Genomic DNA, 16,123 nt, shown 5'->3' with positions numbered 1-16,123 from the left:
ATAATAAGGCAGAGAGTTTATCCAAGATAGGTTTATGAAATAGGTCATTGAAACTTTGTTTTAGCAAATAGATGGGAAAACATTTAATGGTGAGGTGAAGACAATTTTTTATTTTTATTTTTTAAAGATTTTATCTGTTTATTCATGAGAGACACAGAGAGAGTCAGAGACACAGGCAGAGGGAGAAGCAGGCTCCCTGCAGGAAGCCCGATCCGGGACTCCAGGATCACGCCCTGAGCCAAAGGCGGATGCTCAACTGCTGAGCCACTCAGGCATCCCTAAAGACGATTTTTTAAAAGTCCAAAATAGTTAACAACTTTAGAGGGAACAGAGATAATATGCAAAGAATGCTTTCAGGCAGATTATTTTTATCATTTAGATTTTGTCTTCTGTGCAGCATAGTCCATGCTTTTGTGCTATGCCAGATTGTCCATTATTTTGAAAAAGTGGCAACTCAAAATGTTTGCTTTGGATTGAATGTTAAGATGTTGGTTTGTGGGGGCAAGACGAAAACCCTGGTTATCATTGTGTTGTGTTATGCTGTTGTAAAGTTGTCATGTTGGGGGTGATAGGACTTTAAGGCAGTTTGTCTAAATCCATATACTTATGAGCTATATAATAACTTGCTTCTTTTGCCCTTTCTGTCTTCATCAAAGATATTGTCAAATTTAAAAAGCCAAATAAGGTAGTTCAAGGATCTTCAAGAATCTATAGTCTACAGTGTGTGCAATGTGAGCCATTCATGAAGTAATAAAGATAGAACCCACAGAAAGTAAGAAACCAGTCCACATGGCATTTCACAAACTGTGCCATGCTACATTGCCATTCTGTACCGTAGAACCTATTAACTTAGTGGTGTACTTGGTTGCACCACTTGTGAAATACTTATCTAGTATCTGCCTTTTTGTTTCATGAAATATCATGGGGTCTTTGTTTATACCAGTTGTAAGGGAATATTTGAACTTCCTTCCTGTCTTTACATAGATAAAAGAGATGACTCACTTGGTCAGGTATACTCAAAATATAGCTGTTAACCTGATGGTCTGGCTTGACTCTGTTTTTAGTTTCTTTTCTTCTTCTTTTTTTTTTTTTGACCTGATATTCCTGGTCAAGTCTTTCACCTGGAATTGTGTTTGCTATTTTCATTTCTCCCACCTGCTCCCTTGAGACATCTGATTCTCAAACTCACATCTCCATTCCTGGGCTCCATTCCACAGTATAGCTATATATCTCCACCTTTCTTAAGGATATTCAATCATTGTTCTGCTGTCACTTTGTCTTCAAATCTGAATTTGTCTTTCTCCTTCCCTGCCACGAGTTCCATTATGTATCCTCTATTTCTGTCAGTACTACAATTCTTCTCCCTGTCACCCAGACTTAAAACATCATAGTCATCTTTGACTCCACCCTCTGCTTTGGTTTCTTCAGCCAAGAAGTCAGGAGGCAGAAATCCATGTTTTCTGATTTGTCCCACTGCACTCCTTCTGCTGCTACTTAAGTCCTTATCAGTTCAAATCTTGACCATTCTGAAAGCCTCCCTGATGGATTCCCCAGCATCTAGTTTCCATTCCTGCCAACCCATCTTGTACATGGCTATCAGGTTAGCCTTCCTTTATGTTTCTGTCTTGCTCAAAAACTTTTCAGGGACTTCCTTTAGAAATAAAACACATTTGGGACACCTGAGTGGCTCAGTGGTTGAACGGCTGCCAACTCAGGGCATGATCCTGGGATCCTGGGGTCCTGGGATCAAGTCCTACATCGGGCTCCCTGCAAGGAGCCTGCTTCTCCCTCTGCCTGTGTCTCTGCCTCTATCTCTGTGTCTTTCAGGAATAAATAAATAAAATCTTTACACAACAAATAACTGCTCTCTATGCCATACCAACTGCTCCCTATGCCATACCAAGATGGTGCCTGAAGCAAACATTTTTTTTAATGAATAAATGCCTTCCCCCTTCTGGAATGTTTTCCTTTTTTCCTATTTAAATCTTTTATATTCTTTAGTCCCCATTAGTTAATGTCCTCCTTTGACACTGTCTTCATTCATCATAGCTTATGGTGGATATTTCATTCTGCACTACTAAAGTGGTCTGCACTACTAAAGTGGTACAGCAAATGCTACTTCTTGGCTAACTTTTGAGGAGTTAGATACATACTCCCCAGCTGGATTTTAAGCTGCACAGGCACAGCGACTAGGTTTCAAGCATTTTGTATCCCTCATGCCCAGGGCCGTTAGAAAGCAGATGGTTGGTACTCTTGTGAATTCACTGGATAAGGTAGTCAGATGTGGGCCACTCTGTATTCACCTACAGTTTGGCTTGGTCTCTATGTGTGTTCTCAGCAGGCCAGTATTGTCTCCTAGGGGACAAACATCGGTTTGGGGCAGGGGAGATAGGAACAAAAAGCTTAGATGCTACAGTAGTTTGTGGCTCTCTAAAGTTAAGCCCTACCTAACAAAATCTTATTCCTTAGAACTTAGTTTTATGCGGTGGTGTGCCGGGTATGTCAGTCAAGAAAAAAGAAGTCTGAAAGAGCTCCAGAGAGAGGCGATAATGAAAACAAGTGAGAAACACTGGTCCAGTGCTTTGGGATGTTGGGACCCAGAAGAGAAGTGGTTATGTGAGAATTACGTGATAAATATAGGAAGGAGACCCATGGATAGTTGAACTTAGAGAGTAACTCAGGCTGGTCTTTTTCTTCCACTTTGGTAATAGGTACGTCTGTCTGGCCTTAGATCTGTTCTCTGGTTGGGTACTCACTCTGGGGAAAGCGGGGTGGGTTGTCATTGACATCCGAGAGGGTGATGTTGACTGTGGTGGTCCCAGCTAATCCTCCAAGCTGCCCTCCCATGTCCTTAGCTTGGATAATCACTTCATAGTATTCTTTGGCTTCTCTGTCCATGTTCATGAGTGCTGTCCTAATGACACCTGCAGGATAGAAAAGACTTTTTAAAAACAAAACCACAAATCCAGTGTTTAGGATTGGCTTCTAGGTTTCTCCCTTGTGCATTTGTAAATAGCTAGAGTCGAGATGCAAATCATCTGTATTTTACCAAATTCGAGGTCAGAATTCTAGCTTCAAAACAGCGCTGCGCTTAAACAAATTGTGAGTAAACACTATTCCAGCAGGAGGAGCTGGGGGCCCATTTTCTTTGGCAACATTACTGCCAGAGAACAGGAGGTGGCGGCAGTGGTTCTCAAACAGAGTTAGGGCCGAATTCAAGGCCGAATTCAAGGCTCTCTGTTGTACCAAAGAAAACTGGGGCTCCAGGTCCTGAAAACAAAGCCCATAGGTCTGCAAATCTGTGATTTTAGATAATTCTCTTTCAGCTTGCTCGCTCTTCAGACCCTAGAGCCCTTGTGGTGTGCATGACTTTTCCTTAGGCAGCTCACTTCTAGTCTTGCTTTTTTCCTGCTTCCCCGGTACCTGTAAGCAGGATTAGAATTATGATTTGATTTTCCTTTTGTTATATATTCATTCAGTTTTGTTATATGCTGCTTACTTCTGTGCTTCACTGATTTCCATGAGCTGGGACATGAAAGCTGCTCTGTTGAGTTGTTCATTTTTGACATGCATAGGGGAGGAACTCCCCCAAACAGTAAGTAGCAGAATCACAGTGTGATGATATGGTTGCATTCAAGAAGGGTCTAAATCAAAATCTAGTGAAATGTGTTGTTTTGATCCTGCCAAGGATCTTCTGTAATGTTTTATCTCCCTTTTAGCCCAGCTACGTGGAAAAGTTGACTTCTCTGCGCTCCAGGCAAAGATTAAAGGCTTGTTTATTACAAGTTTATAGCATGACCCTTGGCTAAATAGACCTTTTGCATGCAAAGAGAAGAGATTGAGAACCACAAACCTGTCTCCAGTTTACTCTTATACTGTATATAGTGCATTATAGTAACAACATTCTAAAGTGAAATATGCAGCATTTTCCTTTTTAAAATGCCCTAGAGGCATAGATATAATTACCTTTTCATGTATTTTTGACCTTAACACTAAAGATGCCCCCTGGGAGCTGTCAAAATAATGTAAGGTTCCTCTTAGGATATAAAGGACACATTACCCTCTTCCTGTCTGTGTTTTTCTTTCCTGTGGGCATCTCCCCACTCCCCCACCCCCCTTTTGTAGAATTGTTAAAGTTACTGTTTTCTAGAAGTCCCTCACTGCAACCTTTTTTCTTTCCTCTTGCTAATTTACACTCCCTTACTTTTCCGCTTTTATGACATAATTTTCTGAATGGCTGGTTCCCTTAGGACTTTTGGGAGAAAAAAATTCTATCAGGTTGCTAATAGAAATGTATTTTTTCTCTTTTAGATGGAGAGGTGACTTTGAGTTTTAACCCCATTTTAGGTCTTCTGAATGGCTGGTTCCCTTAGGACTTTTGGGAAAAAAAAATTCTATCAGGTTGCTAATAGAAATGTATCTTTTCTCTTTTAGATGGAGAGGTGACTTTGAGTGTTAACCCCATTTTAGGTCTTCAGTTTTCCTGTATGTAAAATGGGAATAACAGTAACTCCCATGTATTTCACAGGTACATAAGAATAATGGGAGGCTCCAATATGGTAATGTCTATGAAAGTATTTTAAAAGGAAAGAAGATTGGCCCAAGTGCAGGATAGTAATGATAAAACATAAATTCTGAAGTCAAAGCTCTCAGGTAAAACTGGAAAGAAACAAAACAAAAAGAGAAAACCAAACTTCTGTCAGTGTGTCCTGTTTGCCACATTCCTCCTTGCCCGTCCAGTTCTTTATGCTGTCCTCTCTGTGAGAGCTTCCCACTCAGAACCTGCCTTTTGGGGGGCCACATCGCATGCCCTACACTCTTTCCCTCTTCAGCAAAATATTTGTGTCCCAGCATCCCTTTATTCTGTGTTCTCTACTTAGTATAGGGTGGTTCAGTGGGAAGAACATCAGACCAGAAGTCAAGGAACATATCTACAAATAGAAGCACTTTGTTAGGTTGCAATTCCCAATTTCCTTATCTGTTAAGTGACCGGTAATGGACTGAATGATTCCCCTAAGGCTCTTCATAGTTTCAAAATCAATGATCCTAGTCCTCTAGGGAGTCCAGGTTAACATGTCAATCCTCTCAGGTCTTCTTGGAGTGATAAAAGACAGTCCCTGGGAATAAATTCAACTGTAGTAGTGATTGAAGGCTCGTGAGGATGCATCTTTGTATAGGCAGGCCTTTTGGCCACGCCAGCCAGACTCCATACACTGTCTCTACATAGTGCTGCTCTTACCCACCAGGGCAGTGCTAGTTTGAAAGCTTGTAACAATCTTCTTGAACTAATACAGTCCCTAGAGAGTCCTTGAAAAGGATAGTTGGGTTTGTCATAAGTAGCAGTTATGAATTAGTAGGGAATAAAGCAACCACCTCTGACGGCATACATAAAATACCTGTTTTGGAGTCCACAGAGAAATACGGCTGGCCCTGGAGAATGCTGTACACAACCCGGGCGCTGTTGCCGTAGGTTGGATCATCAGCATCTGTGGCTGTCACCTGGATAACTGAGGTCCCTGAGGAAGAGAGATGGTGAAACCTGTTCAAGTTGAACTGCTAAAGGCTGGAAGCAATCCTGAATAGGCAATCTTAAAACATTTCCAATTGTTGTTTTTGCTTCCTTGGGAGAACCCTTTTTGAGGTCAAGCTTCCATAGCTCCTAACTTGTGCCTCTCTAGTGAGATAGGAGTTATTTGTGTTTTAAACTCTTAGTAACCAGTAAGAACAACACAGCCTTTGGGTTCTTCATTGCTCTTTTTGATAATGCCAGAATGCTTCTCCATTATGAGTCAGACATTTACCTATCTGTTATCCTCTGTCTTCTAAGAATCAGAGCTGAATAACAATGCTAGGCTTATTATGGCTATTATTTTTTAGTATATCTGATTTCAGTGTCTAAGAAGTTTCCTGCCTAAGGACTTGGTTGTCATTTTTGGTGCAGTTTTAAAATTTGTGAGCGGTTCTGCACATTCTTTCTTTATATATAAGAGGGGAGGGTCTTCTGTAGAACTGCTGTCTGTGAGAATCAGTGACTCTCCTCCTTACCCACTGGTGACATTTCTGGCACAGTGGCGACATAAGGTCCATCCAGGAACTTGGGCTCATTGTCATTGATGTCTTGGATTTTGATGATGAACTCTGACTCCGGCTCCATCGGTCTGCCTGTCCGCCTGTCGAGGGCTTGAGCCCTTAAAGTGTACTGGGCCCTTTCCTCCCGATCAAGCCTCTGAATGGCATGGATGTCTCCAGTGGTGTCGTCGATGGTAAACACGACACCTGCACCTTCTCCTGAGAGGATGTATTTGATGGATCCATCTCCCCTGTCCATGTCTGAATGAAGCTGGGGGAAAAAAAACAAACCCTGAAATCTCATTATGGATATGAACAGGTGTTGGAAATAGATTGATTTTCAGTTTGGTCCAAACTCATGACCTTCTTTCAAACAGGAAGAATTGTTTTTCACTCAAATGTTTAAAATGTTGTTCTACAAAGAACTAACATACATTGAACATGATTGTATCAAAGACCAAATATAGATTGATGAATAAGTAAAGTTATCCCATATCACATTCAGTATCCTGCACTTACTACTATATTTTTAGGTTCCTTTCCCTGGGAATTCTAAAAAACGGGAGTTCTGGAAATGAGAAATAGGAACAGGTCTAATGAGGAGCCTAGCATTTCCACTTTAAAAATATGGACAAACTTTAACATTTTAAAATAAGTATTTGAGAAAAACTAATGAAATACTTAATAAATAGGTTATGGCCACTGTACTGGGTGTTAAATGACCTCCAAGGACTCCTGCAACTCTGATTCTGTGGTCCCTATTCAGTAATTTCCTTCAGTAGGGCTCTGTATGAGTGCCTATGTTTCGGGTGTCAGAATGCATTTAACGGCTGGTTGTTGTTATTTGCATCAGTGTATCTCTCTTTGGTGGGACCAGTTCCTGGGCCTGTACTTGAAATCACTCAAATATATATGTGGATAGTTGAGTTAGGGACATGCTTTTATCTGCCCATCCAACTATATTTTCTTCCAAATTACTTTGTAATGAATGTTGTACTCTCAAAAGGAGTTCAGGGCACTATTTCCATTTAAGGCCTAGAAATACATTTCTGCATCTCTAATTACAGATAATGTTCTATGGCAAGAATCCTGAATTTTTTTTTCATCAAATAAGTAACAGTTTCTCTCTAAAGTGGGTTTTAGCGCTTTGCATAGTTCAGAGTTTCGTTTACAGAACAGGTAACCAGTGTTAGGCTTAGGCTAGTGGGACAGATGTATCTGGCCTAAAACGCAATGTCAGTTATAAATTGAGGCCTTTGACAAAGTATTGAATGTTTATTACTTTCAAATTTCTGATCTTATAAATGTGGAGAACACCATTAATACTTACTTTGAAGGGTTGTTGGGATCATTAGAAATTAATGTATGTAAAGCACCTAGCACAGCGAGCGTCTCTCCCATAATAGGAACAGTATAAATGGGGCCGATTATGATGATGATAATAATGATGATGATATGCATAAAGAAAGGTGTATTAACATGCCCATCTCTTCTCTGCTCCCTTCAAGCCTTCAGGAGTGTAGCAGAGATGGTACAAACAACCTGTTGGCTTTTTTATTATGCATGGTGTAACGGTGAAACCTGCAGAAGACTGCCTGAAGCATTGCTAGGACAGTGTTACTCTGAGGATTAAATGGCACAGACTCCGAGAGGACACCTGAAAATGTATTCACAACATCCTCAGACAAGGATGGGTTTTGGAGGTTGTGGCTGGCTTTGAGTTGATCTCACATTGACTCATGGCCAAATCACGCAGGTAGCGATTTTGCTGCCTAGAGGAATTCAGCTGTGTCTTATCTAGAGAGGAGAAATAAGAGAATTAAAACTGACCGAAAAAATAGCTGTGGATTTTTTTTTCTACCTAAAGAATTCTATTTAGGGATCCCTGGGTGGCGCAGCGGTTTGGCGCCTGCCTTTGGCCCAGGGCGCGATCCTGGAGACCCGGGATCGAATCCCACATCGGGCTCCCGGTGCATGGAGCCTGCTTCTCCCTCTGCCTGTGTCTCTGCGCCTCTCTCTCTCTCTCTCTCTGTGACTATCATAAATAAATAAATAAATAAATAAATAAATAAAGAATTCTATTTAGAATATGAAGTTCTCACATTTCCTCATTCTGTATATAGTATTATTATTTTTTTGTAATCTAAATCTTCTATTTATGCAGTTAAAAAAAACCCAGAGGTGCCCAGCTTTTATTGTGTAGAATAGAAAGCCATTTTATTGGGACCTGGTCACAAAGAAAGGAAAATCCATTCCATTTGGAGCTGTGTTTCCAGACAAAGGAATGGAATTGGGAGGAGGAGGAGAAGCAGCTCAGGATTTTTTGAAGAAAGATTTATGTATTTATTTGAGAGAGAGTGTGTGCAGGGGAGGGAGCAGGGGAGGGAAAGCAGAGGGAGAGGATCTCAAGCTGACACCTCGCTGAACTTGGAGCTGGCAGGACTCGATCTCATGACCCATGAGATCACTACCTGAGCCGAAAATGTGTCAGATGCTCAACTGCCCGAGCTGCCCTGGGGCCCCAGGATTTTTTTTTTTTAGTTAAAAAAAATTGCTGTGTATTTATCCGTGTAAGACATGTAATCCTAAGGCACATGGCATAGAACTTTTACTTAGAATGAAATAGGTTCATTTAGGGCATGGCAGATTATTTAGGGGGAAGAAAAAGAATAGAAGCTGACATAAAGAAAGTACTCAGGACTTTTTTTTTTTTAAGATTTATTTATTTGTTTATGATAGAGAGAGAGAGGCAGAGACACAGGAGGAGGGAGAAGCAGGCTCCATGCCAGGAGCCCGACGCAGGACTCGATCCCGGGACTCCAGGATCGTGCCCTGGGCCAAAGGCAGGTGCCAAACCGCTGAGCCACCCAGGGATCCCCTCAGGACTGTTTTGAGGTATTCTATTTATTATCTAAAAGATTTTGTCCTGTGGTCCTTAAAAAAACTAAATGTACTTGCTGTCATCATAGGCCAGACTTGGAGAGTGCGTAAGTTAGAAGGCTAATAAAATCGCTGCTGCTATAGAGGTTCTGGTTCCTCAGGAGCCATCTGGCTGCTGAAGTCAGTAGAGCCTGGGCTGATCAGATCTCTTGTCTTTGTTTTTGTCTGTATTGGGAGAAGAATTTGAGGAACTTTCTGGATAGTAAGTTCCTTGAAAGCAGGAACCCTGTGGCTTTCATGTTCGTGTGGGTTTTCACATGTAGCAAATGCTCAATAAAATTGTATGGAATGAGTGATGTAGGGTATAGGAATAGGGTTAAAGCTTTTTGTCAAATGTTCCCTTTGTTTTAAAAAAGCTAGCAAGCATCTTGCAGATAGCTTTTGTGTGTGTATTTGTGAGTGTGGGTGTAAGAAGGAGAGAAGGGAGGGAGGAGGGGGCGAGAGGACATCCCCAGAGAAGCATGATGGGCTTCTTACGACCAGAAACAAATGGGAACCAGCTATGGACATGACCGGAATCTGCTTTATGCAGAACTGTTTTCTGAGGAATAGAATTGTATCGTTTCAGGATCCAGTCAGGGAACATAACCTAAACCAGTAAAAATTCAGCAGAGCGAATTTAATATGGAGAATTAAAAAGGCGAAAAAAGGAACACTGAAATTTTGGAGTGTTAGAAACTCCAGGAAATAGCTAGTATCTCTCTGGCTTGGGCAGAAGGCAACAGTTGGGGCTCCTGGAATCTGGGTGTTTGGAGGCTGGGCCTGAGGCCTTTGAGGAGGGAGTCGTGTCACCGGGGGCTGGAGCTTAAGGAGAGGTTCCCCCAGCACCTACATCTCTCAGACTTCAGATCTAGACTGCTGAGAAGGGGCTGTCATCTAGTTGTGTTCATCTTTCTGAGGGGGTGTGATGAGGCTGGTGCTCGGAGCATAGGGAGGATCCAGAAACTGGAACCCCTGCGGGCTTGGGAAAAGGGACAAAGTCCCTTCTCCCTCTTCCTGCCTCTGATTCTCCCTCTAGTACATTCTGCTATCAGAACCCGGTGGGGAGCTGTTTGGAAAAGAAGACACCATGGACTGCAGAGTCCCAGTGACTGACATCACTATGGGGAGTGTGGGAAGGTGAACATAGGGCTGAGAGACACGAGCTTAGTAACGAGTAAGTTACTTGTTGATGGTAGTGTGCATCTAATATTAGGGTTTGCCAGCCCAGAACACACATTTAATTACAACAATTGCGAACAGGACACAATGGTAGGTTTCCCTAAGTCACCAAGCAAATTGGCAGTTTAATAAAAATGTGTTTTATATCTATCTATGTTTAATTCAACTAACACTGACTATCAGCTCTTCAGAAGAAGGTAAGGAGTTTCTGGAATGGAGATGGCAGCACATGGTTATGTCCATCTTGGGAAAATGTTTCCCCCAAAATCTAATAAGACAGGTGGATTTCCTACTTACCTTACTAATGCTTTAGTTAATAAGATCTTCAGCCAGAGGAGTAGTGAATTATGGGAAGTCCAGGTAAATTATGAAAAATCTTAATGATTTAGGATTTTAAAAACAAGAGTGATTTTCACTCTTTTTTTTGCCATCTTCCATAATGTACTGTATGATTCCAGAGTGCAGTAGTGCTTAGACTTTGTGGTTAGGAAGCTTCCATGTAGCTGTTAACCTCAGCATGCCTTGGAACCACAGCTTCGTGCCCAAAGCACAAGCTCTCTGCATCCCACTCTTTGCATATGTCAATATAATCTAGCTTTAACTCGACATGGCTTTGTCCCCGGAAAGCCCAGTGTGGATTTTATAAGGCCATACCAATTACATCTGATAATTGTTGCCATACTCCTTCTGAAATAAGCAAATACATAGGCAGGCTCTCTAAACAGACATTCTCCAGAGCTCAAGGTGAAAAGCTAAATACCCCTGGGAGAGGGAATGAAAGGTGGATGAATTCTCTTTCAAAACAAAGTAAGGAGGGAAAGTGCCTGGGTCAGTGAATATATAATGTGGAGTAACACCCAACTTCACTGGCTGCACAGTGTTGGCTGAACAAGATGACTGTAGAGATGCAAGAGGTGTTCTCTGTCCTGGGTTGGGGTGATTAGGAAAGGGTGGGCACTAATCACGAGTGTATTCCCAGCATTGAGAAGCAGTCAGGCTTGTTTGGATTCCTGTTGCCCTAATACCATTGACTCTTCCATGTACCTGGGACTAAGTCTCAGGGCAATGAAAAGGAAAGCCCATGGCTACAGAGTCAGATTTTTTCTTACTTTCTTTGTAACTTTGGGCAATAAGCTTAACTTCTGTGAGCTGTGTCCCGTAGGCTAATTATCTACAAGTGGTGAATCACACTTACCTCACATGACTGTTGTGATGATTCTACGATCTGTTCTGTATGACTGTGACTGACACATAGTCCTATAGTAGCCCAGTAAAATGTTAGATACCTTCGCCTTTCTGCAGTGTTGTATATCCAACCCTATGCTGGTACTCAGTGTTGGGGAGGTGTAGGTAAGGCTAAGGATGGCATCTCAACTTCTATCCTTAGGAGAGGGGAAGAGGGCTCTAGATTGTACAAGCCTGCAAAGCAGTTACTGAATTCAAATGTATTTCATGAAACTTATTTTAGTAGTAGCCATGTATGTCTAGTTGGAAGAAAGATTATACAAATGATGAGTAGCTACAAGTCTTTGGAACTTTGAACGGATAGAAGATGTGTTTCATGATGGAAGTGGCTTTTGAGCTGAGGCCCTGGGAAATTGGAATGTGATTGAACAGAGAGGCAGTGATGGTGTGTCCTCGACAGGGCAGTAGCATGGGTACATGTCTGTGGTAGGGACAAACATGGTATGTGTGTCAGGACCAGTAAGGTTGGGATCAGGATTAGATTTGAGAAATCTGTAGGCAGAGGGCTGGATAAGGGAGGAGGACTCATTTTCTTCAAGCCCTTGAACTATATGCTAAGAGCTCTGATAAGCATTTTTTGCTACAATGCTTTCTTAATCAGAGGAGTGACATGATGGAAAGGGTGCTTCAAGGAGATGAAAGTGTTGAGTCCTGGGGGAGAACTGGGAAGATTCTCTACAGGGAGATGAGCAGTGGCTGCTCAGTTAATCTAATCATGAAGAGCAGAGGGACCACAGTAATGACAGAGCCTGGAGAGGATAAGGTGAATCTGAGCGAAACTGGCAAGGGGGTATTGACAGGTTGTGGTGACTGGTTTTGTGTGAGGAAAGGAGGAAGTCAAAGAGAAGTCACAGATTTTTAGGCTAAGAGATTTGCAGCCGCATTATGTTATGATAATAACTAAATATTACTGAGCTGCTGATTTCCCAAACACAATCCCTATCTACCACTACTATCACTACCACCATCACTACCATTATTACAGAGTAATGATTATTAAAATCTTACTCTGGACCAAGTACTGTGCTAAACACTTTGCATGTATTACCTTATTTAATCCTTACTCTGCCATGAAGCATCCATTTATTAAATATCTTTTTTGAGCATCTTCTATGTGACAGGTGCTGGGTTAGGCCTTGGGGATAAAATGGGAGCTCTGTCTATGCCCTCACTGAGCTTATAGTCTAGGCCAAGGCTTCAGACAAGACTCATGTAAATAAATGAATTAGATATTGTAGGTTGTGATTAGAGCTCTGAAAAAAATAATGGTCATGAGAGAGTCTAACAGAGAAGCCTATTTTAGGGAATGGTCAAGGAAGACCTAGATTCAAAGTGAGCCCTGAAGAGTGGGGAGAAGCCAACCATGAGAGAAGCCAGAGGAAGAATATTTTATTATGGGGGAACAATCAGGCAAAGCTTGGTCTGATGTGGGAAATTGTTGTGGGAAATTGCCAGGAGGCTATGTCCCTGAAACACGAGAGAGCAAGGGAAAGAAAGGGTGGGTTGCGATGTGGTGGGAGGCCAGGAGGCAGGCTAGGTCAGCGAGGAAGCCTTGGGAGCTGTGTGAGGAGGGGTCTGGGTGACTCAAAGTACAGTGGGAGGACATTGTAGGGTGTAAGCAGAGTGACATGGTCTGGCTCTCATGTGTGGAGAATGGATTGGAAGAAAGTGTGGGTAGAAGTACAGAAATTGGTCCAGGTGTTTGCCCAGGTGAGAGATAACAGTGGAAGTAGAGGTGGAGAAATGAAGGATTTGGGATGTATTTTGCAAAGGACTAACAATTTGCAGGTGGAGAGAATTTGGAGGAGCGGCCAAGAAAGGGAAGAATGACCACCTTGTCTCTGGTTTTAGAAACTGTGTGGTGGCCATGCTAGTAACATAGGGAAGACGGGGGCAGACTCAGTTTGGGAGGAAAACCAAGAATTCCTTACTGGGTATGCTACATTTGGGAGGGCTTTGGGTCATAAGTGTGGAGCGGTCAACCCATATGCAGTAGGGTTTATGAGTCTGGAACCCAGACAAATGACCTGAGCCAGAGATGGAGGCTTTGGATTCATGGATTTAGAGGTGGCGTTTAAAACTATGAGGATGGCAAATCCATCCAGAGAGAATGAATGTGGGTAGAGAAGAGGCCTGGAGCAAAGTTGACAAACTGGACCACTAACAGATGGGGTCGTGTGGAGGGAGAGGACCAGCAAAGAGGCTGAGAAGGAAGGAGGGAAAAACAGGATTGTGAAGGTCAAGAGGCAGAGAGGAAAGTGAGTCAGGAAGGAGGGGACTGGTCAGCAGTGTCTGAGGCTGTGTTGAGCGGTTCCATAAAATGAACCATTAGATTTGGTAATTGGGAGGCTCTTGGCAGCACTGAAAAAACATGGCTTTAATCCAGTGGGCAGAAGTCAGGTCTGATTCAGAAGTGGGTAGGAGTTGAGGAAGGAGCTTTTGCAGGTAACTCTTGAGAAGTTGTTCTCTTGTTAATCTGGTTTGATGTCTGAGGAAACAGGCTAACGGGGCTTCATGTCCTATCCAGAGTCATTCTAGAAGTGCTTGGCAAAGCCAGATTTTGAACCCACATATGTTTGACTCTGAAACCCACATTCTTAGCTGTGCTAAACAAGTGTTTAAGTTATCATTTGAATGAATTATTTATTTTCTAATTAGGTCCTTGTTTCCCATTTTCTCTCACTTGGTTGCTTTCACAAAATGGTCTCTGATTAACATCCAAATAAAGTAAACACAGGAGAAAGCCTGGATTAAAAATGAAATGATGATAGATAAATCAAGGGAATTTGAGTGTAAAGTTTATAAATATATTCATTGATTGTCTCCAACTATTCTAAAGCACATGCTAGGATCTTCTGAAATGAAGAATTATATATATATATATAATATATATATATAATGTATATATATCATTTTTTCCCATTAAATTTAGGCCCCAGGCAATACCTGTGGAAATGCTTTTTAAAAAAAACAAAAAACAAAAGGAAAAACCCTCTGCTTTCCTCTTTGCATTTCCCAGTTTCTTTCTTCCCCATCCTGTTATTTTCCAGGCTGCTGCCACTGCCTCTTTTGGGACTCTCTTGGCTGTTGCAAGGTCCCAGGCTTTTCCTCCAAAATCCAATTCCTTGTTTTCTCCCACTTAGAACAGAGATTTGAACAAGGAGAGAAATCTTTCCGTTTCTGACTGGTATCTGACAAAGCCAGAATTAGATTTAAACTAGCTGTCAAGTAACATACCGCTAGTTAAAATTGCTCTCAGGACTCAAACACAGGCTAGGTGATCTCTCATATTCAGTTCATGTCATTTTCCCTTTCAATATTCGATATTCTGATAATGTGTCTACGTGGCCATTCTTACCTTGCCAACATACAAAGGGTCAGTTCCAGTGTACTCTTCCAGAACAAAAAACTGGTTCCAAACCCAGCTCCTCTTTATCCGCAAGTGTGACTGTGGCTTGTCTGGCAGGAGCGCTTCTAATTTGCCTGGTGGTGTTGGTGTGCCCGAGAGAACAGTGGTCGTAAGGTCCATCAATCCCCAGAAGTACAAGGACATGCCAAGTCCCAGCCAGCTCTTTGCATTGCTCATTCTACCAGGAGTCCACATGGGATTGCCAGGTTTTCAGAAAGTAAAGTACAAGATGATAAAGCCACTGGAACTTGAGTGTTTTCCAAGTAAAAAAATACTAATGCGGTTTACCGGACACTTAACGCTTCTCAAATGAGATCTCGATTCAAGTCAATCTGCTTGAAGTTGACTTCCTGTCAAGTTAAGGAGAACACACTGTGATGATGTCAGATTCTCTCCTGTGGGCTTATAGCAAGTTTTCAAGAAATGTCAGTAAATATCCAGTTCTCTACTCAGCGAATTAAAGAGTCATAACATGTTATTGCCTTAGAAATGTTTGAGTAACAAATAATATTTTAATAAAAAGAAGACAACTTATCTTGCTGTAATCAATCCCAAACCTTTGGATATGGATTTCAGCGGGAATAAAACTGGTGAATAAATTTCTTCTCATTGATAACATAGCTGGAGGGTTTATGCTGTATTATTGATTGGCTTGAATTAATAGTGTGCTCTTTGAAATATTTATGGTCAGACAGCCTCCTAAACTCTTAGAAACAGCCTTCATTTCCAAAATTTATAGCAAATAACTAATATTTTCATTAGCCCAACCGCTTTTCTTGGCTCATTAAAAAAGCCAAAAGCAAATCTAACTATCTTTTTTGCCACCTACAATTATCTTGTGTCTACCCTGTGTTATTGATAATATTAGAAAGCTCGGACTTCATTTATAAGCAGCCACAGATCACTTCGGACTTTAATCATTCTCTGAGCTCCTGGTAGAATTTGAGTTTCACACTCTACTGCTTTGGCTCTGAAGCTCTGAGAGGGGCTGCTAATGTGACCTTTCTAGAGTTTGAATGGTCAGTTAATCATTGTATCACTCACAACAGACTTTAAAGTGCTGTTAGTCACATGCTACTGGGGGCATGTGAAGAGAGGCTAGCCAACACGTTTTTTTTTTCCTGATCTGAAAGACTCATTTAGACAAAAGGATGTTGACTTCTACCCTGGGGACACCTTTTCATCAGTCAAACTTCTTTTGTTGCTATGAAGGCAGATTAGCTGGTGACCTCACTCCTGGGCTGTGAGTGAGGTCATCCACCTTTCTTCATCCACCTTTTCTTCCTTTACTTTGGCGAG

At 41.8% G+C, this 16,123-nt stretch overlaps 1 protein-coding gene across 2 annotated transcripts in view; it reads right to left on the bottom strand.

The window, feature by feature from the left end:
- The window catches only part of LOC129495492 (cadherin-20), a 205,170-nt gene that overhangs the window by 39,209 nt on the left and 149,838 nt on the right, over positions 1-16,123 (bottom strand). For both annotated transcript variants that reach the window (XM_055303043.1, XM_055303044.1), the window contains exons 2-5: positions 14,774-15,174; positions 6,046-6,340; positions 5,397-5,516; positions 2,757-2,924 (exon numbers count right to left, since the gene is read on the bottom strand). In XM_055303043.1, coding sequence (XP_055159018.1) covers positions 2,757-2,924; positions 5,397-5,516; positions 6,046-6,340; positions 14,774-15,019 — 829 coding nt within the window. In that variant the 5' untranslated portion in view covers positions 15,020-15,174. The remainder of the gene's footprint in view (positions 1-2,756; positions 2,925-5,396; positions 5,517-6,045; positions 6,341-14,773; positions 15,175-16,123) is intronic.

The sequence above is a fragment of the Nyctereutes procyonoides genome, unplaced genomic scaffold (assembly GCF_905146905.1).
Source record: "Nyctereutes procyonoides isolate TBG_1078 unplaced genomic scaffold, NYPRO_anot_genome, whole genome shotgun sequence".
NCBI classification, from domain to species: domain Eukaryota; kingdom Metazoa; phylum Chordata; class Mammalia; order Carnivora; family Canidae; genus Nyctereutes; species Nyctereutes procyonoides.
Note: the sequence above shows the minus strand (reverse complement) of the source record. Positions and strands in the feature narration are given on the sequence as shown.